General features: G+C 43.1%; 1 protein-coding gene across 1 annotated transcript in view; it reads left to right on the forward strand.

The window, feature by feature from the left end:
• Positions 1–23,314, forward strand: part of LOC307088334 (regulator of G-protein signaling 6-like) — a gene marked incomplete at its 5' end in the record, with an annotated part of 48,603 nt that overhangs the window by 19,263 nt on the left and 6,026 nt on the right. The window contains 10 exons of the mRNA XM_079754186.1: positions 14,008–14,104; positions 15,479–15,529; positions 16,026–16,132; positions 19,603–19,654; positions 20,970–21,034; positions 21,323–21,399; positions 21,693–21,774; positions 22,015–22,089; positions 22,612–22,713; positions 22,904–22,965. Of these exons, the coding sequence (XP_079610312.1) occupies positions 14,008–14,104; positions 15,479–15,529; positions 16,026–16,132; positions 19,603–19,654; positions 20,970–21,034; positions 21,323–21,399; positions 21,693–21,774; positions 22,015–22,089; positions 22,612–22,713; positions 22,904–22,965 (770 nt within the window). The remainder of the gene's footprint in view (positions 1–14,007; positions 14,105–15,478; positions 15,530–16,025; positions 16,133–19,602; positions 19,655–20,969; positions 21,035–21,322; positions 21,400–21,692; positions 21,775–22,014; positions 22,090–22,611; positions 22,714–22,903; positions 22,966–23,314) is intronic.

Consider the following 23,314-nt stretch of genomic DNA (forward strand, 5'->3'; position numbering starts at 1 on the left):
GCGGTGGTGATGATGTGTTCCCTGCGTGTGGTGCTTGAACATACAAGTGTTGGCCGACATTAAAAAAGTATGAAAGTGTCCGTATGGGTGCGTTTATCTATATAGCATACAACGATAATTCACACATCTCTAGGGTAGTGAGGTGTCTTCTTCTTTCCGCAGTAGTACAGGCAGGAACACTGTGTGCTGTGTGGGCTGCACTAGTGTGAGTCTGAGTATGAGCGATCAGAGAGACGGGCTGCTAATCAGCGGAGACTGGTTCATTTTTCATCCATCAGAAGCTCCCCGGCAGCCTAATTAACCCAGCGGCTCGACCAGCGGGCCCGAAGACCACCAGCCTTACCCCGACCGTCCCTCATGGTTACGCCATGACACTGCACCCGGCGGCGAACTCCATCTCGCCTCTCAGAGCTCTTCAATCGGCCCGCAAACAGACTTCAGACTCCTTCCATTGTTTCTTCATCTTTTGAATAGTAGTACAAAGTTTTCTGACCTTTTTTATATTTTTCGTACATTCAATTGGAGGTAGAAAGTGCAACACGCGTCAGAGGATTTTATGTAACGTCTTTGGTCTTGATCTGTGTTAAATATAATGGATGGCGTCGCCATGTGCGGCAAAGGTTCAGAGCAGGGCAGGAGGTAAAGGTAGATTCTAAAAGCAATCTAATAGCACTAGCTCTGCATTGCTCACACTGGTAGAGCCGGTCTAAGCACACTCATTGGCAACACGACCCACTTATGTTCCATTTGAGACACGCGGCTTTGAACATGTGGAGGTTCCTCAATCATCAAAAATAAATATTATTTGTACATTTTCAAGTTTTATTGAAATTGCACCGCAATATAATACAAGCACAATCAAAGATCACGCAAAGAAAAAACAAAAAACGCACTCTTCTGGATGAAGGATCGCCAAAATACTTAAACAATAAAAACAACCCAGCGCCTGGGTCGGAGCCTAACAGCACCCTGTGGAGAACCCTGATATATATTTATATATGGCCAATTATCTCATTTTGCCTTTGCTCCATGGACCAGGTTGGGATTAAGACAGACAAGCCCCCCTCCCAACCTTCATACAGAAGGTGAAATTGTGTAAACAAGCTAGCAGAAAACACCATTACCGGGAAAATATCAAAGGAGAAATTTCCAGGAGGAAGCACTTGATTTGTGCTCGATCTGCAGCACCTCACCAAGTGAGACATGCTTAATTGGAGCTGCCGTTTATGTCTGCATTGATGGCCCGGCTGCATGAAGGTCACGGTAACCCTCCATATGATTTGCATTGATTTCAAATTACAGAGTAGACTTTGATTATTTCTAAAAGGGTAATTGTAGCCAATTGTAGAAACCAACCTGCCCGGCCACTACCTGCACAGGAAGGCATGTGGATAGCACTATTCTGAGTGCAGTATAAGTATAGAATATTTGCAAACAGTATATAATATTTGAATTTCACTTTACCAGGTGTGATTTCCCTAATACCATTAATAAGTCAATGGTGCCTTATAGAGCATTTATTGCAGGTGTGTAGGTGTGTGTGTCTTTGCACATTGACACACTTATATCTCTAATTAGTATGCCAGGAATTAAACTCTTTTCAGGGCTAAACTATTAGCTACAAGCTACTAGGTACGAGGCCTTCGAATCGGTGGCATTTGGGCCACAAAGTGACCATAGCAAGACATAGTTTCAAGCAGTTTTAGACCGGATAGAAGTTTGGTTCATTTGCTAACATGCTAAACATTTAGAATTTTGTATTTGCTTGCAAGTCTTGTACAGTCGTGTGGTTTCCTTTTGGAGTTGGAAGACGTGGTTTTACTTGCAGTGCACTCGGGTTATCCGGTGTTGTGTGGTTATAATGTCCGGGACTGCGAGCCAGTGCCGGGGGGCCTTTGCATGTGTTTGGGATGAAAGCCTCCCAGGCCCTGGAACAGGCTCGGTACAGTGGTCAACATGGTGCGTGGGTCTCACTGCTGCTCCACAAATAAGGCTCTCAAAGTTGGAAGGCGTTTTTTATAGACTGTGTATATATATATTAATATTCATCAAAGTCTTCTGACACATGCGTGTACATGTGTGCTTGTCACGCAAAGATGAATTATTGATAGACCAAAGGATGAGTAAAACGACTCTTCTTCACATAGCCGAGGCGAGCCCTGTTCCATATTTCATTAGTTCTCAGATCCTGGGAGTTGAGGAATGTCTTTAATGATTGTAGTCACGTTTTCCCGTGTTTCCTTTTTGATGTTTTTTAAAAGCCTATTTTATCCCCAATTACTACAGAATCTCCCCCACTACTCAGTACACAGACACCTCTTCATTATTGGTTTGTTTTGTTATTGTATCTAATGCCATGCAGTCACTTTGATGAGTGCTTCACAGAGAAAAGCTCATATTAAAATGAGCACCCTTAACCGGAACCATCACTGCACTGAGCCAGGGTGCAGATGACATGATGTCACAGTCAACCAGAGGAGGGTTCAACAAGCTCAGTAATAATAACCCTTAAGGACAACTTAGAAACACATCAGGTGGCTCTGTCTCCCCTGGGGCAGCAAATGGGAGGTCAGTAATGCTGATGATGTCCTTGTTAATGATGATGTGGTGCCTTGGATTCAAATCCAGGTCACCAATCACCTTAATCCTAGACAATATATGCATGTTCGCTAAGACTGTGTGAAAACTGATTTGATTAATAATGTCTTCTGAAATCCTGACAGATCTGGAAGAATAATTGCACAGCACATAAACTTTCATGGTTTTGGATGTTATTGCGATACATATTCATCCATATACCTCTTTTGGGATTGAAGCATAGCAAGGGGAGCCTGATATTCAACCACAGACAAAGTCCCCTGGATCAAAAACAATAATGTTTTCCTTTATCAAAGCTGTTACGAATTGACTATATTACATTTTGGGTGAACTGAGTGATTTAGAGATTACTTTCTACCGTGGTTTTATACAGACTCACGAATAAAGCCAGAGAACACGAAACAATTTCAACAAAGATTGTGCCAGAGCTTGTGGAAGAATATATTTTTAAAGAAATTCATCTACCTCAAACGATTGTTCAGATAACCTTGGCTTCCTTATTTCCTTAAAATAACATAAAGCAGCACAACAAGGGAAACTTCTCGCAGGGCCGGTCGACAGTGGTGTTTGACTGTAGTTCTTCATCTGACCTAGTATCACCTGTTTCTGATGCCCCTATGGTTCCCCTGGGTCACCAGCGCTGACCTTTACAGCAACAATAACCCCAGGAAGAGCTCATTGTCCGGCCTCCTAGAGGGTCCACTGGCACCTTCCTCAAAGAGTCTGCCGGTAGTCCGGTTGAGGGAATGCTGGGGACTTAAGAAGTGTGGAAGAGGACACACTCAAGTGGAGCTGCACTCCTTCTGATTGGACCTGGGAGAACGCAACACGACTTTGAGGTGTTGCTGTTGGAAGGCCATTGCTGAGGGTCTCTATATGGAGACCATGGCTGCCCTACTGTCAGAACCCACAGGGTTGTGCGTGTCAGTGCTGCAGAAGCTTTTTGTGAAGCAAAAGCTTGTAGAATAAGTGCATGGTTGGAGAACTAACGTGGTAAATACAGGATATAGTCATTTCTGAGTCATTTAAAAGGTTGCTCTAGGTAAGATTCAAGAGGTATAATTTGAATGACCTATTAAAGAGTGAAATTGTGCTAGAATATCTTTTACAAGTTGACAGCTGCTGCTCCTGTCAGAGTCGAGTCTTGCCTTCTGCTCCTTCAATCTTAGCTCACCATCAGAAACAGGAGACCGTAACGGATTGAGAATACCTACAGCACATATAGATTTATAGTTATTTATAGTGAAGCACATGGAGCAGGTGACAATGAAACTAGAGGAAGAATTAAAGAAATGGAAATGGAAACAAGAAATGATAATGGTAACAGGCTGCAGGAGGCGTAGAAAGGGAGTACAGGAGGAAGGCAGATATGGGATTTGGAGTATAACCTTGGAAACGAGTGAGATCTTCCTTCCAGACAGACCCCCTCCCTGCAGCTAAATAAACAAGGGAGCCAGAAAACGCTGGGTTGTAGCCACCCTTGTCAAAAATGAAAAGCGTCAAATAGATTTCTCAGCTCCCATTTGACAACGCTCATTATTTTCAGGGATTTAGGAAGTGTTTTTGAGGGGTTTTGTGTGTTATAAAGTGTTTACTAGTTAATCTATATTTGCACAAATGTAACAATTTATCCGTTCTCTGAATCTGGATGTGGATTTGCCTGGATTGTCTGAGTAGCGAGACATTGCTTCACAGTATCAATAGCTTTAACCACAAGGCTGACCAATTAGAAAATAGGACTTGTCCAACCCTCCTGTCTTCACATTACAAAGTATACATTTTATTCAGATTCAAACCCAACTGAATGAGTAGCCGTTCTGTTTTGGTAGTCTGAATCAGGTTGTTAAAGCACTCTAACACATAACACACCATCTCTCCACCAAATTCTTTCTTCTTACATTAATGTAAGTTATTCATGGGAGATTTGTATCTTGGTCTAACTACAAGTCTAATGAGATTTGTCCAAAATCCATTGCTATGTGCAATATTATCTGTAGGATTATGTGGATAATGTAACCATTATTGATTATGACCAAGAGGATTTCAGTAATGATTCCCTATAATCATACTGTAAACGGGCTAGCCTCTCGCCTGCCGCCGGCTTGTACAGTGGTATTCAGTATAACCTCATGGTGGTCGGAAATACCAGCATCTAGATTTACAGTAATCCACTTTCCCCCTTGGAGCATTACTCTCACTCCTGCCATTCTCCGACTGGCAAGGTCGTCTCCGTCCACCTCCCCTGGGCCGCAGTGATGAAGAGCTGACCAGATTGATTCCTCTCCAGGGGGTGGCTTGGCCTGACATGACATTCTGCTGGGGATGTCTGGCTGGTGGTCTGCCAGCAGCGAATCAGCTGATGTTGTCTAGATGGATTGCTCATTTAGCAGTGTCTCAGAGCTGTCTATTTGGCCTATGTTAAACCATTCTAGAAACAGGTGATCGAGGGAGTCATCACCAGATGTGCGTGTGAATGTTGTATGAAGCACCTGTAGTTTGTAGTGTACTCACCTCCCAAACAAAGTACCAAGGTTTCTATCAGAGGAAGGTACGGGACATCGATTTGTCCCTGCTGTTCTCTGTTTAATCCTTAAACAGCAGAGAACAGTTGTTGGTTGGAATACTTATAGCTTAAGCTACTGTTGTAGCTGTTGTTGTTTTTAAACCAATATGTGATCAATATTTGATCAGCTTATGACTCATGGATGAAAGCGTCTCAGTCATGTTTAAACAAATCTATACAAAGATAACAACTCATTAGCCTAATGACGTTGAAAGACACTTTGAGAGTCAGAGGTACCCGTGGCTCGCAGTCGCTGAGTTTGCCTTTCCATTGGTATTCAGAGCACCAGGCGTTCCCTTCCCAAGGTCGTGGCGTCGCCGCTACAGGCCATTAATCCCATGTTAAACTACTTTTTTTATCTATTCCGCCTACCGCCGGTATTAAGATGCAGAGCCAGTTTGGTGTGGAGCCATGAACATCTGTATTTCTCTTCCATTCTGTACTTCTAAATCCCTCTTGGTCAGACTTTTTTTATTTTCTGAAAATTACTACTTCGCCTTTCATAAATGCTACTTCAAAACAATACTTTGTATTGATTCTCATTGATATTCTCGAACATATTTTGGAGCAGAAGCCTGCTGCCTGTGTATTGTTTAGCCAAGGTCCAGCTACATCCACAATGTTACTCAGGGTTACTTCTCATTTATGCACAACCTTTTAATCAGTCATACTGTGGTACAATTGTACACGTCCAGTCTTGTTGCATTCACCTACCTGGCTACCTGAAGTCTGACCAAGCTCAGACTAGCATTAGGTGCAAAATAGGTCGGCGACCAGTCCTTATTATTATTCGGTAATAATTATAATATTATTCCCGAATATCACTCCCTCAGCTCTACTCTCTCTCCAACAGTTGTTTACATATATATATATATATATATATATATATATATATATATATATATTTTATTAATGTTCAGTATACTACCTCTTAAATGTTTGAGAGGTGTTTGAAACCAGGCATTTAATGTGATGGGAATCACAGCAGTTGTAGCAGTACTGTGGCCCAGTGGTTTGCACATTTGCCTCACAGGAAGGTCATGAGTTCAAACCGTTTTTTTTTGCGTTCTCCCGGTGTTCACTTGGGTTCCCTCCAGGTACTCCAGTTTCCTCCCACACCAAAACACAAACCTGTTTCATAGTCCTGCCAGTGCCTAGGGCCTTCAGCTGCTCACCGCAGAGACACCGGAGAGATAAGGGCCATGGACACGGTCGCCTGTGTCTGGTGCTCTGGCATAATCAAATGGAACGAGTTACATCTGTGTTTACCCTCCCATAACATTACAGAGAACATTTCCGTTGCACTGTTTTTAATGGACGAGAGCTTGAAATAAAAGCGACTGGGGACCAAGAAATACATTTGTGAGACTTGACCGAGACGGCCCTGCCATTGGCTCTCAGAGGAGTGTGCAGGAGTTTCATGAGTGTCTTTTTTCCCCATGCATGGAGAGAGGAAGACCGCCTAGTCGTTGTGAGGCCAGGCTGGTGTGAGTACGTGGCTGAGAGCCGTCCTGTCCTGTTGAGCTCCAGTGAACTGTGTCATTAGCAACAGAGAGATAAGAGAGGAGCAGACAAGCTCTCAGAGAAAACCATTACTCTTAACAGAGCCGATGTCCTGTTGTGGGAGTTTTTTGTGTGTGTGTCGATCCCTTCTAGGGGTGTCCTCCACCAATACTTTGCATGGTCAAATCCGATTTGTCAGGCCAGACCCCTCTTCGGCTTATCATTGAATCACATACAATAAATCGTTGCACTTATGCGGCTCAATTATGCCTATTCTCTTGTGACTTTACGTTGTTTAATCAACGGGCTTATCAGGGGTTCCCCCAGCTGGCTATAGGTGAGGCCCCTTCGTTAATGAGGAGGCCTGGACCAACTAATTCACTTTTCACCATATGACAACAATGTGCACAGCCACTTATGTCATCTGCATTCAATTTGGCAGAAAACATTGCTGCTCTTAGACTTATACACAATATAGACTAATGTAATGTAATGTTAAGAATAAAATGCATTTATCATAATACAAAACTTGTATCGCTAAATGAACTGTAGATGCATGTATTTTAAACAATTTAAAATACATTTGAATCAGGGTATAGAACGAATGCAGCACCATTACCTTTGCATAACATTTAAAGTGCCCTGACGGATGGAGAGAATTCTTTCCCCAGGCTAGTGTGGCATGGTATGACAGCTGCTGTTGACACAGTTTGCATTTGATTTGTTCCGAAATGCTGCCAAACTTTTAAAGTTTTTTCCTGATATTGTGTAACCTAACTAGAATGTGCTCTACTTTGAGTGTTTTTTTGTTGGATAGTGCCACTTTAAACCAAGGGGGTTATCAAACAAACGATGGGGACCCTTATTGAGAGCAAAACATAACACAGCAAATTGCAGTGATATATATATTTGTTGTTTCTCTTTCTCTCATTGCAAATGTAAATGTAGCACCCCATCTTCCCAAAGGAATGTCCCGCTGTAAAACACACACAATTCTCTCAGAACTGCGATTAGACTATTATGGACGAAGTCTGCGAAACGACTTTCTATTAAAGGTTTCCGAATACATCCTGTTATTTTTCATCCAGCAAGATAGACTGAATTGAATCGTTTTAAGCATAAATGTGAGGGGAATACTTCTCAGCTTGTCAAAATACACAATGTGCATTTTAAGTGCCTGTCAGATACAAGCACATTACTTCTTGCCAAGAATGATTCCTTTGCCAAGTTACAACCTCACAGGAGCATTTAAAAACTTTATTTTATTGCGCTAAGTAGAGAGACAAAAAGAGAGAGAGAGAGAGAGAGAGAGAGAGAATGTCTTCTATTTTTTTTCAGTCAGTCATCTGGTCCTTTGTTACATATAAATGGAAAATGTGTTAATTTAATGTTATTAGTACCTGCTTTTCATTATGTCTGTGTGTGTGCGTGCGTGTGTGTGTGTTTATGTGCATGGATAAATTAATGAATTGAATATGTATGTGTGGGTCTGTGGTGTTCTATAATACATGCAATCTATGAATAATTGCACCAATCACTAGTTGCATGTGTATGTGTACATTGCCCTCGCGGGCACTGCACCTTTGCCTAAGAGACTAATACCGTCCTCCCCCTCCATCAGAGAAGATGTGGGTCGACTGGAGATGATTTCATACTCTAGCCTCCTCCCTCCTCCCTTTATTATTCAAACCTGATGGCAGCACATGGTCCGTAGGCCCAGTGTGCCCGGGAGCTAATGAAGCGATCGCCACACCAGGCCTCGTTCGCTGTGACGTCCTCTTCGCTAATATAGCTTGCAGTAAAAAGGCCATCGCTTCACTAATAGCACTGTGTTTCTCATGAAAGGTTTCGGGCCGGGGGACGTGAGCCTGCACATAGTGGCATATACACAGAAATGGACGGGAGATCGCCTGGAATGGTTTTGCATATACACCATAATACCCCCCCCCCCCCCCCCCCCCCCCCCCCCCACCCCCTCCTCCAGTCCTGGTGCCCTGCTGTACGTTCTGTCTGGCCGTGGCAAAGCGTGTGAGAGGGAGTGGGCGCTGCTGTGTTTGCCTGTCCTACAGCAGGGCTATACGGTCATGACAAAGGTGATCAGTGCGATCATGTCGCTCGATATTGTGGTTGCGATTATTCATTGCCGTTAAAAGATTATCAATTCGATATTCTGTTGGGCCTACTGTGTATGTACAAACTAATAATGTTAAACTGATTGCTGGTTATGTAATTCAAATTCAATATAACGGAGGTAAACAATAAGATTTGTTTATGTCTTTATGTTTTTTCTCTTCTTTATATGTATAAATGAATTAGAACCTTTCACTCTTAGCTAATAGCAAAGGTCAGAATCCCAATTTTGAATAATTTACAATTAATTGTGCAGCACTGTCCTACTGTGCCGTTAAAGGCCATCGATAGAACCAAATAAATTACAATGGATAAGATGGCTAATGCCTTTATTAACAAGTAGTCTTTGTGGGGGAGAATCTGACGCTGAGGTCAGATCTCACAGCCAGTGTATTAGCTTCTTATTCTCAGCCTATTATATTAGCCTCTTATCATCTTCTGGAAGAGCTTTAGTTTCTTTGTAACGGAGCAAGATTTAGGTTAGATCGAGCATAGCTAATTCTTTCATATCACATTGCAAATATTAAATGGTGATCATAGCGCATGTACGGTTAGCTTGTCCTTGAACTTCTTGATCGCTTTGATTCATGATTGATCAAATAAGAGACGTCATCAGCAACACTATTGAACATGAAATTCGGAGAAAATGTTTCCTTTTTTTATCCTCTCTTGACTTTCATAGCAAGTGTTCCATGAGGGGATCAAGGTGCCTCTTAAAGCACTAAGGGAACACGCCGCAATCAGTGTAGCGGCTCAAAACTTGATTGTGTCAGATCGTTGGAAGTAAATAACAGTCAGGAGGACCAGAAATAGCTTCAAAGTGAAGTGACAAAGTGGCTCTCTGAGATGAAAGATATAACAATATGTACGAAGAAGTTCTCCATTCATTGCATACTTGAGTAAAGGTATCCTGGAGCAAGCAAACTATTCAGTTGAATGAACGCCACGGTATCTTAACACCTTTGAAAGCAAACAACATGTTATGGTTGCAAGGTACTGGCAATAAATGATACCGTTTTAATGTCTAACTGTCTTGGAAATCCGAACGATCCTTTTATGTTCTTGGGAAGCACCTCTGAGCTGGCAAGAACAGCAAATCCTTTAGCTGTATGGGTTATCAAGAGGGCTCAAAGTTGTTAAACAAACATCAGCTGAAACCATGTTGTAATGGACCGTTTTATTGTTCTATATATTGCAAAGGGGTTTTATATGTGCTTGGATTATCCATGCTCATAAATTTCACCGTGCTCTACCGCTGCTGTGAGTATTTCCAGTATTTGGACTTCTACTCCTGCTGCTTAAATCGCTGCTACTTCTGGTGCACCAACCATGAGCTATACTTGCTGCTACGGACCTGCCTGCAGTGTGTAGCAATCTGCTTACCAAACGGCTAGCTTTTCTTATGTGCATCCAGTTGCGATCTCAGCGTTTGCTACTTTGGTATCTTGCTGTTACTATAAAAAGGCAATACGAGTGCCGTTGATGCTGAATTCTGTGTACAGATGGCTTTACACCCATGTGCTTACGAGCAGGTCATGTTTGCTTCCTTTCACAGACAAATTCCATGTCCCCTGGGGCTGTGTCAGACAGACACCAACATCCCCTCAGGGCTACCCCTGACATTCTCCTTCTCCACGGGAAGCCCACGCTACTGCACAGAGAGAGAGACACATTGCCCCGCTGTTGTCCTTAATAGAAACAGCCCTCTTTTTTTGTGTGTCGTGCTATTTTTGAAATAGATGCTTGTCTTTGTTCCCCTTGACTGTGGCGTACAAAAACTTGAACTGACTGAGATCCGCTCTGAAAATACATGGATTTAACTTCATGAAATGAAGTAACCTCTAGCAAATTAATTTTTTACCCAAGTGGGCCAGTAACATATTTACAACTTTGAAGTCAGAATAAAAGGGGAAATATATCGCTAAGTGGGCGGGCGAAGCGTATGTTTTTTTAACTAGTAGCTCATGGGGACACCCATACTAGTACGCAGGAACCATACAGAACATGAAGGGTTGTGGTGTTTCTGGATTTTTCTGCCAATCACAGATGGACCAGCCACTGTCCGTCATGGCGGGATAAACCTGCCAGAACCATCTCCGAGCCCTCCGCCTGGCAGGCTCACGCCAACCAGAACGTGCTAATTGTGTGGTGATGATACTGCGATCACTGCCCTGTGGGTGGTTAAATACAATACCATGAAATCTGCACCCTACTCATTGCCAACACTGAAGACACATACACACCTTGTGATGGGGTGTGTGCATGGTGGGGATGACGGATCTCGCAACTCAAGCTGGTTGTCAGCATGACAAGCGAGGAGTGCTAGCATGCTGGAGGCTATTAGCAGGAGTGGATGGTCCTTGAGGGAGCATTGTCATCATGAGCTACTCTGGATCCACTCAGCCACACAGCATCATCAAGGCCTTGTTAGCATTTTATTGCAGTATTGATTGTGATACGCGGCCTGGAGGCTGGTCATGTCGTGCTCTTGGATCGCCCAGACGGCAGTAAAACAAAGAAAGAAAGACTGTTGGTTCGACACTGCAGAGCAGAATGGCAAACTCACACAAACAGCTCTTGGGAATTGTAGTGCATGTTTGTGTGTCTTGATTTAGCCTCCGATGCTAAGTCATTGAAAGTTGTTTTATTGTGGGGTTTGGTCTGTTCAGGACCCTGACCATAGGCAATAACAACTTTTCACAATCCTCTGAACATCATTCAACAGGCCAAGGTTGAATATGCGTCATGCATTTTCCATGGCATAGCACTGAATGCATTTGATGTGAAGCTGTGAGGTGAAGCCGCTAGTGTAGGATTACTCCCATACATCATGAGAATGAATGCATGGTATGGGAGCATAGTGGATACCACGTAGGTGCTGATGGGAAGTCAATTGATCCTGCACTGTAAACACCCCCCCCCCCCTCCACAAAGCGAACAATAAAGATTAAGATAAATAAAGATATCACATTGCTTTCTATCTCAGCTATGAGTCATAACTGGGATAGAAAGCCAATAAGATATCGGTCATAACTTATGACAGACATTTCTTGATTCAAATTCCAATCCAGCGCTGACTCAAGGTTTCATGATACCTTATGAGAATTGAAACTGTTTGGGGACGTGTGACATGTGGAAGAACGTGTGCTTTGCTTGCATGTGGAGGTGTGAGCGTGTGCACCTTACCAAGTGCATATTGGCCATCCCAGCAGGCTCCCAGCCGCCAGGCATTTTTATGTAACCAGGCTTCTTCTGAACTGAAATGACTCTGGTTATCCATCTATACATCTATTTACGCACACTATACATATATATAGGCCTATATATTTATAGAAATATAGGTAACACTTTAGAATAAGGTGCCATAATAAATAGCAAACTAGTCATTACCTAACCCTTTGTTAATATTTGTTAATTGTTACTAAAATATCTATTTGGCACAATTTAATAGTTTTAATTCACTGACCACAGAGTATCGCTGGTTAGGGTTAGGGTTAAGGTCGTGTGTTAGGGTTAGGGCCGTGAGATGGTGATAGGGTTAGTGAGTAGGTTTGGGTAAACCCTGACTCTTAAATAATTTATACACACTATAAAACACCATAAAAAAATATATAACTAGACCATATGTTAACTGTAAGGTTAACCACCAATCTTTGACGATTCAAATGTTAGACAGAAAGGTATTTTGTCGAATCATCGTGTTAGGAGAATTCTGTTTAACAGCACAAAATGGGTGTTACCAACATTGCCTGGCTCCGACAATGAAAAGTGGGGGGTTGACTCATTCTCCTGTGTGCAATTTGCTGTGTTATATTTTGCTTTCAATAAATGTCCTCATTGTCTGCTTGATAACCCCTTTGTGCAATGGCAGTGGCACTATCCAATCATTTCATTTTCCAAGCCGAGCACATTCTAGATTGTAGAGGAGAAGGTGACACAATAGCAGGAAAGAAAAAGCGTAAAACCATTAAAGACGTCAAACGCAAACTGTGTCAACAGCTGCCTTCATATCATAGCACTCATGCTGATGGAAATTATTCCCTGTTGGTCCTCAGTTGCGCAGTTTAGCTGGTCTGCTAAATAGAATAGTGCCGCATTTGTTCTTGTTGCTGAAACGTATAATTAACATGCATTTATGTTCTTTAATCAGTCAAACGCCTCGCTTTATTGTTGCAGGATTTGTGCTGATTGGATGTGAACACTGTTTGTAATCAGACAGAGTGGAGCGTCTCCACAGAGACCCACCACGGTTTGATTTCATTTGATTACAAGCCATGACCATCGTATATAAGGCTTATATAAGCCTTCATTTATGGTCAAATCAGATGCAGACGTAAACAGACGTGCACATTGTCATCATATTTGGAAAAGTTCATTTGTTTCTAGAGACAGGGGGACATTTAGCAGAGGACCCGGCCCTATAGACAGCTGAGAGACGCCTGACACCTGATGAGCTCATTAACATTCTCAGGATTTTGAACGATGCAAAAGTTACAAAAAGTTGGCATCATAATAAGAAATATATAGGTCTGGCCTGACGAATTTGCCTCGATCATGTTCAATCTTAATCTTGGACACCCCTAGTTAATTGTCTGTAATCCTTAGTTATTCCTTACCACAGCATTAACTAATGTTCATTAATGATTATCGTTGTATGTACCGTTATTGTAATTTAAGTAAACAACCTCCATTCGCAATAGCTGTCTCCAAAGCGACCCATGTTCTGGCCCTTCCTACGCTCCTGAAGCGGACCTAAAGTTAGGGGGCTGGGGAGTGTGTGAGGAGCAGCGGCGACCAGCAATCAGCAAGGAGGGCATGGAGAGGGAGCGGCTGACATGATTACCTCACCGCAAAGTGGTCCACGTCTTTAATTAACCTCTGCTCAGGGGTATGAATAGGCCTCGGTACATGTGGGATATGTGTGTGTGGGTGTGTGTGTAGGTGTGCGAGTTTATGTGACTGTAGTGTGTGTGTGTGTGTGTGTGTGTGTTAGTGTGTGTGTGTGTTTGATTGCATGGGTTTGCGTCCCCTGTGTTTAATATCCACCGGTGTGGCCATCATCATCACTGTGGCTTGTTTTGTATTGTCCTCTGTCATCCTGTGTCCACTCAGGCTTACTTTTTTGTATCTCAACTCAGCCATATCTCAACAAATGTATTGAATGGAGGGGATCAAATCCAATCAAAGCCTCTCTGTGTTGTTGCCCCTGGCAGATTGAGGACATAGTGATGTTCATCCAGGACGAGGAGGAAGGCGTGCCCATCAGAACGGTCAAGAGTTTCATGACCAAGATCCCCAGCGTTGTCACAGGTGAGTAACAGGCTTCCAGAGAGTCTCTCTCTCTCTCTCTCTCTCTCTTACTCTGTCTGTCTGTCTGTATGTCTGTCTGTCTGTCTGTCTGTCTGTCTGTCTGTGTCTCTGTCTCTCTTTCTCTCTCTCTCTCTCTGTCTTCTCTCTCTCTCTCCCCACCTCCCTCTATTGAGGTTTAGAAATGAAGAAAGCCGTTGGTGTTAAGGTTTCATTGGTTTTACAACGTCAAACAAAGCTGTGATCGAATGGACATGCTTCGAGATGTTGGCGTGAGCAGCTCAAAGTTGAAATGATAGTTGAATCTGAGCTGTCTGCTAGGCCTGGGGTAGCCTTGAAGCTATGTTGGGCGTCAGCTCTCAACTCTATAGGAGTACATTTGCAACTCTGGCAACCCAGAGGTTCAACACTCATCGTGTGTGTGGACCAGGAAGTATTTGAGAGTTGTGAATAGAGAGCAGATATTTATACAATCGGCTGCAAGTGTTGTCGTGATCGACTCGAGCCACACAGCTTTTGCCCTCTCTATGGTGATGAGATGGTCTTTGACTGCATTGCCAAACCCTAAAATATCCAGCACTGAATCCACCTATATATATAAAACCACATATAACACATAACGTAATATAATGTTCAATGTTGGCCAATGTTTTGAAATGATATTTACATTCAGTACGTTTCCCATATGAAGCAGCTCTTTGGGTGCCCCTTACATAAAGAAAGGCCACGAGAGAGAGCGATTATGTTCATGCGATCTGTATGAATGACTCTGGATCGCGAATAATACTAAATAATAAATAAGTGTAAGATAAGAGAAGACAGAGAAAGCTGCAACTATGGTTCGCAACGATTCCATGGATTCCACTTAAACCATATGAGGTTTTGGAGATATCACTAACTAATTACTCAAGTAATGTAACCGATAACGTCTGACATATCAATACTATGATCTTTAATAAGAAAGCACAGTTTTCGGTACCCATCCCTACTCCTACAGAGTGTAGGACTGTAATGCTCTCTCTCTTTTTCTCTCTCTTTCTCTATCACTTACTCATTCTCATCTATCCCTCTCTATCGTCCTCTTAATCACTCTCTCTTTCTCCCAACCAATCTTTATCTCCCTGCGAGGGACCATGCCTCTAACGGCCTGCCTCCTGTCCCGTCTAGCTGTCCTTTATCAACTCCCCCTCTCGCTCCTATGATGGAGAGAATGAGCTCCAGAGGTGGAGAGACACTGATAGAGCTGAGTCTCCTTTGTGCAGCACAACAAAGTACTTCAAAAAACACGGCCCCACCCTGATGCATGGAATCACTCGCAAGCAATGGGAATCGTGAGCTCAGCAGAGTTTTACAGTATATTTTCTCATTTTATTACAGGTACAGATATCGTGCAGTGGCTGATGAAGAATTTGGACATTGAGGATCCAGGTGAGGATGAACAATGGTTCACTGGATGTGTCACAGAATATCCACTTCAGGAATTGTAAATCTGTTTGGAAGGATTCTAGTGCAAACAACTCATGGTTTCTCAAAGTCCTCGATGCAGTCTATTGTTGAAGTCCGTCCATGAATTGTATGCTCTGAACGGTCACATGATGATATTTTAAGTCTGTATTTAAGTATTCACAGCCATATCTGAAGTTGTTTTATTGTTCAAATGGATGCTGCCGTGTGTGTGTTTTCGCGCGTGTGCGTGCATGTGTTGTCTGACACTACAATCACCGCTGGTTGTTTTTCAAGAACTAATCACAAGCACTTGAATGTGCAACCTCTCCGAAAAACACACACACAATCATGACAGATGATATGATTGCTTGTAATGTCAACACAGTCGAGCAAGTTAGGCGGAAGTACAATGCCTTTTGATCATCACCATGAGCATTGAGAACAGCTGTGTAGTTTGCTGTGTTGTGGCTGTGTGCAGCTGAGGCCATTCACGCCGGAGGCCTGATCGCCTCCCAGGGCTACTTCTTCCCCATCTCGGACCACGTCCTGTCCCTGAAAGACGACGGAACCTTCTACCGCTTCCAGGTAAGCTCAAAAGACCCCCACAAACAACCAACCCCACACACAATACGCAGAACGAATGGGATTGAATGATGGTAAGACGGAGGAAGAGAGAGAGAGAGTGAGAGATGATTGACAGAAGAGGTTAAAGGGCTTTCCTCGCCTTGTTAGTTTTGTGCCACTGAAGTTTGCAGACCTACAGTCAGTGCGTTAACATGCAGTCATTATCAGATAAAGAATCGAATAGGACCTTTATCAGACTTTTAAAACCTTTACCCGATCTACTTCGGACCGAAATCGGTACATGAACGGACAAGAGAGATCGGATAATAACTCGATCATAGTCTGATCTCTACCTGCATGTAAACCCGCATCGTATCTCGTATCGGATTTCACATCCTGCGCATGCTCGAGATCTTGCGGCCGGGGGACTTGAGCCGGAAGTAGAAGGAGGCGGTAGTCGTGTTGTTGTCGCCATAGACATATAAACAATTCTTATGTCTTTATAAATATAAATATTTATTTCTTTATATGTTTATGATTGTCGCCCTCGGAAAAAGCAGAAGATGGAGGAAGCCGGTGTCATGTTATTACCCCCTATAAGAAGTGTATCATCATCAACATGCATCCAGTATACACTACGCTTCGATTTCACCCAAGGCTGAATTACAAGTACATGTTTTCTTAAACGTTGGTCAGCAACGGGGTTGTAAAGTAGTAACTTCGGGAACATCTGTCAAAATAAATGTTTTTTTCTTCTGACGTGTACACGATCTTCATTTATTCATTGCGCCACTACCGAACTGACGGTGATATTCTCTGATATTATGAATCTTAAAGACTGCGTCGGGTTCTCCGACTCTCTGGTACTTCCACAACAAAGACTCGTAGTGGGGGTAATCTCGGCCATGATGGAGAAGGAATTGGGGGAAAGGAACTTTTGCTTTGACTCTCTGAAGTCCAGAATGAAATGCTACATGGAGGAGAAAGGGATTGTTGCCGTATGCGGGACAGCTGTCCATGTCATTTTTCCGACTTTCCATAGTTCCGACCTCGGTCGTATGCGGACTCCTCCAGCTGGTCCGCATATGACCGAGAGATCGGAACTATGGATCGTCTGAGAAATGACATGGACCCGAAGTGCAGCTGTCTACTGAAAACATCTTTCTCGAATGCCGCCTGAGTTTGTTGTTGCTGCTGGGACTTAGAGGTCAACCAGAAGTGGCTCTATAACCACTTGTTGAAAGGGCTACAGCGCCACCTAGGGTAGCGGATTCAGCCATGCTCCGGCCATTATTCGATCTCTTAAAGGCCATGTACGTTCGAATAATTGACACGGTCCGTTCAAGTAGCAAAATCGGTAAAAGGCTTATTCCGATCCGAGGAATGAGAGGGAGGTAGAAAGTGATGGACAGATGTATAGAGAGCGAATGACAAAGCATGGAAGAGAAAAAGGTTACTTGACATGGAGCTACACAAGCATGTCATTTATGGGGGTTGTGTGATGATAAGAAATCCTGGTTCTGAAATACCGGATTCACGTCAAAGCATTATTAAGTTATATACGGAAGGTGTTAAGTCACTGTAATTCTAAATCTACCTTTGTGGCTGGCTGACAAGACACAATCTCTTTGTGAATATACAAGATGTGGCCCCCATCTGACCTTAAACCCCATCCTGTGTCCAACCGCTAGCTTGCTATGTCTTCCCATGTCTTCCCTGCACGGTGGGCTGGGGTTGGGGAGAATCTATGACCCTATTTGAAATGGTGCCCTTTTAAAATAATCATCACGAGGAGACAAGACGCTTGCTGCCGGAGCCTAGACTGACAGACTGACAGATCTGACAGACTGACAAATACAACAACCCTGAAACAAACCTGAAGAAAGCCAAAAACGACCCACTGTTTTTCAGCAATATAGTATAGATGCAAAGCAGCAATAAACATGATTCATTCACATTAAGTCAGTTGTTTATTTGACTGATCTATTTTTGCAAATCAACCTGATTTATTCTCCAAGAGTCCTTTTTCCAGTTGGAGGAATGTGTGTGAGCGACGTCTGTATCAATATCCACATCTGAGGCAGACGTCCTCACTGTGGTTGGCGTTCCAGTTTAAGCAAATTGCTCTGAAATGAAGGCCTGGTGATGGGACACCAGGGCCTTGGCTTGCCACTTTACATGGTGTTCACCACAAGTTAAGACAACGCCATTATTAAGCCACCGATGACACCTTGATTAATGAAATAGAGTCGTAACAGCCGGGATAGATGCGGCAAAGTCTTTTGTTGCCTAGGTCTGTTGGCACCAAGAAAAGGCACACTGCAGAGATAGTATCCATCATTTGCATTGCATTTTCAAAGTGGAAATTACTTTGGAAGTCATAGAAAGAGAAACACAAAGGAGCAAAAAGAATTGTAACAATTATCATAACCAAGGCTGTCTGAATTCACTAAAGTCTTTGTTATTTAAATCAACTAAAGGAATGTCTGAAAGGATGAATGAAGACTAAGTATTAATAATAACAACTTTACTTTAACTTTTTACTTTCATTGTGATAGAAGCATATATATATATATAAATATATATATATATATATATATATATATATATATATATATATGCTTCTATCACAATGAAAGTAAATATATATATATAATATATATATTTATATTACAAAATTGACGGTTCGCTACAATTCAAATTTATGGGGTCACAGTTTTCTACAGTTTTGAGACATTGTAGGGAAAATAATGCCTGAGGGTGTCAATCTAGACTACCAGTTTATAAATCACCATTAAACATTCATTTAGCATGTATATTTGAGCATAAAACACATTCTCCAACGCATGGGATGGTTTGCAAATCTGACACAAAAGTTTCCCAATTACTGTGTTTATGCATATATCTTTATTGTATATTATGCATTTTCTGCATGATTTGATTAAGTCTAGTCCCACTGAAAGACACACTGAGGTGTTCCTGGCTCAGATGAGTCCTCATGTTGGCTGTCCGGGCAGAGCCTACGTACATGTTCTATCGCCAAGTCTTTGGCCAACGCCAATACTGTTTGCAGGGAAACCAAAGTGTTCCCAGACCCCATGAATGAGGGGCTTTAGGTCTGGCTTAGCCCTGGCCATTTTGCGCTCTTGACATTAACAATGTGCTCACTTGCTGTTTTTGATGTTTGTGTGATTGGCTACCTGGCGAAGCGTGCCACTGTGTGAAGTTACGATACTGGCTATGTGATAAATTTCAAATTACATCTATTTTCTTTTACTCATTTCCAAATAGTTGTGTCTTATCTTGCTTACAGTAATAGGAACTACCTTTTTCTAATTCCCGCTAAAAGTAGTTCCCACTACAATATCAGTCCCCAGGGCCTACACATCAGTATAACAATGTCTCTTGTTTATTGTGGTCGTTGTCATTGAAATGCAGCTTCTGAATACATTAGTTGGTGACCTTCGGTTTTACCTCTACCCTTTCCTTAGGCACCATACTTTTGGCCTTCCAACTGTTGGGAGCCAGAGAACACTGACTATGGTAAGAGACTTGACATTAATATTTCAGTCTATATTTGCATTTTTACATGTATACCTCTAGTTGTTTCATAGTTTAGATTGATATTGCTATAAGCGTGTGTGTGTGTGTGTGTGTGTGTGTGTGTGTGTGTGTGTGTGTGTGTGTGTGATGTTTTGTGTATACATGTTGTTTGGGAAATGTTGGTGAGAGTCTTTTGTAAAACTTTGAAAGTCGAGGTTTCTTGAAAACCCATACTTATTGATTTAGGAATTAATGGGTAAATGGAATACTAAACTAGAAGGAAGTTGAAGTCTGAAGTACCTCCTTCAACGATGGAAAAAAGAGTTTAGCTTTTAAAGAATCGGCTATGATATTGACCCCGCTTATTTTTTTACTACTGGTAAGATATACGTTTCAGGTCAAGTAGAGATTGCCTTGTGCCGGTGGGAAGTGTGTAAACCCCTGCTTATGACTCGATTTGAATACAAACCGCATAGCTTTGATTGTCAAGTTTTCTGTATTATCTGTTCCCCAAAGTCAAGGCACATTGTGCTCTACATGCTCTTCATTCATTAATACCGCCGTGGAGAAATAGGCATTGTATATGACCCACAATGCACCTACACCGTGCAGACATATGCGATGGACAAAAATGGGCATTCTACAGGCTCAGTTTTCAAGCACCTGTTGGTATGTGACTTAAAACAGTTCGAGATGGGGGCCTTTGCTTTGTGTTTATGTTGTTAATAAGAGCTGTGTAGTTTAAGCTTTGTACATGGATATTCATGAGAAAGTAAGCCTAGATCATCCATCTACGGTGGCCCTGAGAACTCAATGCACCGCAACTAAAGAAAACACATGTGAATAGACGAAACACAAGCAAAATAATAAAACGTCTTCATCAAGTTGACACGTATGTGCAGCATTGAGATTACAAGCTGCACAGTCAGACAACACACATTGTACAGACGCCATGCAATTACACTAAACGACAATGGGGATGTTTCCACAGTACACTTAGAAGTGATGAACAGGTCTGGACACCTCAGTTATATTAGAATTGTGCGATCACAATATTAAGTAAACCGAAGATGTGTCCAGACCTGTTCATAACTTTTGAGCGTTTTCTAAAAGCTAATGTGTACTCAACTTGATGAAGATGTTTTGTTAATCACCTCGTGTTTGGTCTATTTGCATGTGTGCTTTCCTAAGTTGCAGTGGCTTGAGCTCCCGGTTGCAACCGTATCCTTCTCTTCCTCTCCATTCTTTTCCTCCTCTCTCCTGTGTTCAACAACCTGTCTGTCTGTTTTTCTGTCTGTCTCTCTCTTTCTCTAAGCCATCTACCTGTGCAAGCGGACCATGCAGAATAAGACCAGGCTGGAGCTGGCAGATTACGAGGCGGTGAGTTAGGGAGCCTTGGTGTGTGTGTGTCCTTGTGAGTTGCGGTGTGCATAATTCAAGCTAATGATGCAAGGTGGACTTATTGTTTGTGTCCTCAGACCGTGCTTGTGTGTGTGTGTCTGTGTGTATGCGTGTGTGCATGTGTAGGGGTACTTTGTGTGCATAGGTGTATTTCCTACTGTTTGATTCCTCTTCCTCTGCGGGGCAGCTTTCTGCTCTTTCAAAGTGGGACGTGGGGTTAGTGTTTGGTACGGAGCGGTGGGAATGAAAAGTGTTAATGTCCAACAGGAGAACCTGGCCAGGCTTCAGAGAGCCTTCGCCAGGAAGTGGGAGTTTATCTTCATGCAGGCTGAGGCCCAGGTCAAGTAAGTGTGCCTCTGTCACCATAGCAATACCATAGCAATAAAATAATAACTTTGCTTTGGGGTGCTGAGAATAGCTCAGAATTGGAAGCGAAAAGGCCTCTGTCATTTGTGTCGTTTATATAATTTCTACTCATGCAGTTCGGTACGGTGTCTCAAAGCTGTAAGCCTGTGCTAAAATCAGGAGGACATTGGAGTCCTGCCATGCATAAAGAATGAGTTATTAAGCTATATGAGACTTAGCATTTGGCTAACCAAATGTCAGGATGTCAATGGGGCTGATTTCTGTTCCTCAGGATTGACAGGAAAAAGGATAAAACGGAGAGGAAGATACTGGACAGCCAAGAGAGGGCCTTCTGGGACGTCCATAGACCTGTGGTAAGGCTGCCTGAGCGTGTGTGTCATTGTGTCTCTGTGTGTGTCTGTGTGCGTGGGTGTCTATTGGTGCGTGTGTGTGTGTTTGTGTGGTTGTGCTGTGTGTTTGTACATGTGTGCTTTATGCAGGCGTGAATGTGTGTGTATGTGTGTGTGTGTGTGTGTGTGTGTGTGTGTGTGTGTCTGTGTGTGTGTGTGTGTGTGAATAAAATGCAGCTTTAATTTGTGTTGAACGCTCTCCAGCCAGGCTGTGTCAACACGACAGAGATGGACATCAGGAAGTGTCGTCGCATGAAGAATCCTCACCGAGTTAAGAAGGTACTCGCTTCGTCAGCGAGTGTGCTTTGGACCGTTCAAATGTCAAAACACTTTTGAGATTATGAGATTGTGGGATCTCCTAAACTGAAAAAACACCACACATATACACGAAAAAAAAATTTGCTGTCTAAAATCTTGATTTATGCTGAATACATTTTTTTAGAGACACAGACAGATTCTGCTGCTATATCTACAAACGTCATGTGCATTTTTCAGCCAGTAGTTCTGTGTTTGGGTGCAAACACTTAGGAGTGCTTTGATGCTGATTTGATCGCGTTGCAAATCTGTCCGGCGACTAATGAGATTGCCGGGGCGTCGCTGGGAGTCAGAGAAGAGTCAGAGTAGACTTGACCAGTGCCAGCACTAACCCTGACCACCCTGTGTGGCTACAGGCTGCTCCCTAATGCCGGCCCATATCCAGTACATGCTGCACACTGGCTGCTCCAGTGCTTACGGCGCGTCGTCGCTCTTTCGCAAGGAGGGAAACGTTTTACTAAATGTTCTCATCCAATGGTCTGCCAGTCGGTGTACGGTCTGGCGGAGGAGCCCACCCAGGTCCAGAGCCCGGTGCACGGGCCCGTGCACAACGCCCGCAAAGGCACCAAGGAGGACCTGGAGAAGGAGGTAGGACCCCGGGGGGGAACATGTCACACATGGGGTCACCTCCATCCATCCCCATGTGTTAGCATCAGCCCTTTATTCCTCTAAAGAGGAAAGGGAACAGTGCTTTCTCAGCGGGATCAACGCAGCTAGAGGGAGGGCCGTTAGAAGGGATCTCAACACTTTGAAACAACAACCTCTCCTCCCTGCTTAGATTGGCTTCCTGCGCCACCAGCTGGACCGTCACTGCATGAAGATGTCTAAGGTGGCTGAAAGGTACGGAGGTGTGGTGCTGTACAACGGGAGACAGGAATGTTGACTGCATCACAAGTACCAGAGCTGCCTGACATTTAACTTGTGTGTGTGTGTGTGCCTATGTGTGTGTGTGCCCATCTGTTGTGTGAATTAAAGTTCAGTGATAATAAAGTCCTTCAACTATTTATAGATGGGTGGTATAAAGTGCTGGGCCTGGATCCCCATTGGCTGAGAGTGTGGGCTCAGCGGAGCCTCTTTATCCATGACCCCGAGACTCCCTGGTGCTAGACTTCGTTATTGCCAGATCTAGAAAGCTGAGTGTGTGTGTGTGTGTGTGTGTGTGTGTGTGTGTGTGTGTGTGTTTGAGTGT

The sequence above is a fragment of the Pollachius pollachius genome (assembly GCF_949987615.1).
Source record: "Pollachius pollachius genome assembly, chromosome: 16".
NCBI classification, from domain to species: domain Eukaryota; kingdom Metazoa; phylum Chordata; class Actinopteri; order Gadiformes; family Gadidae; genus Pollachius; species Pollachius pollachius.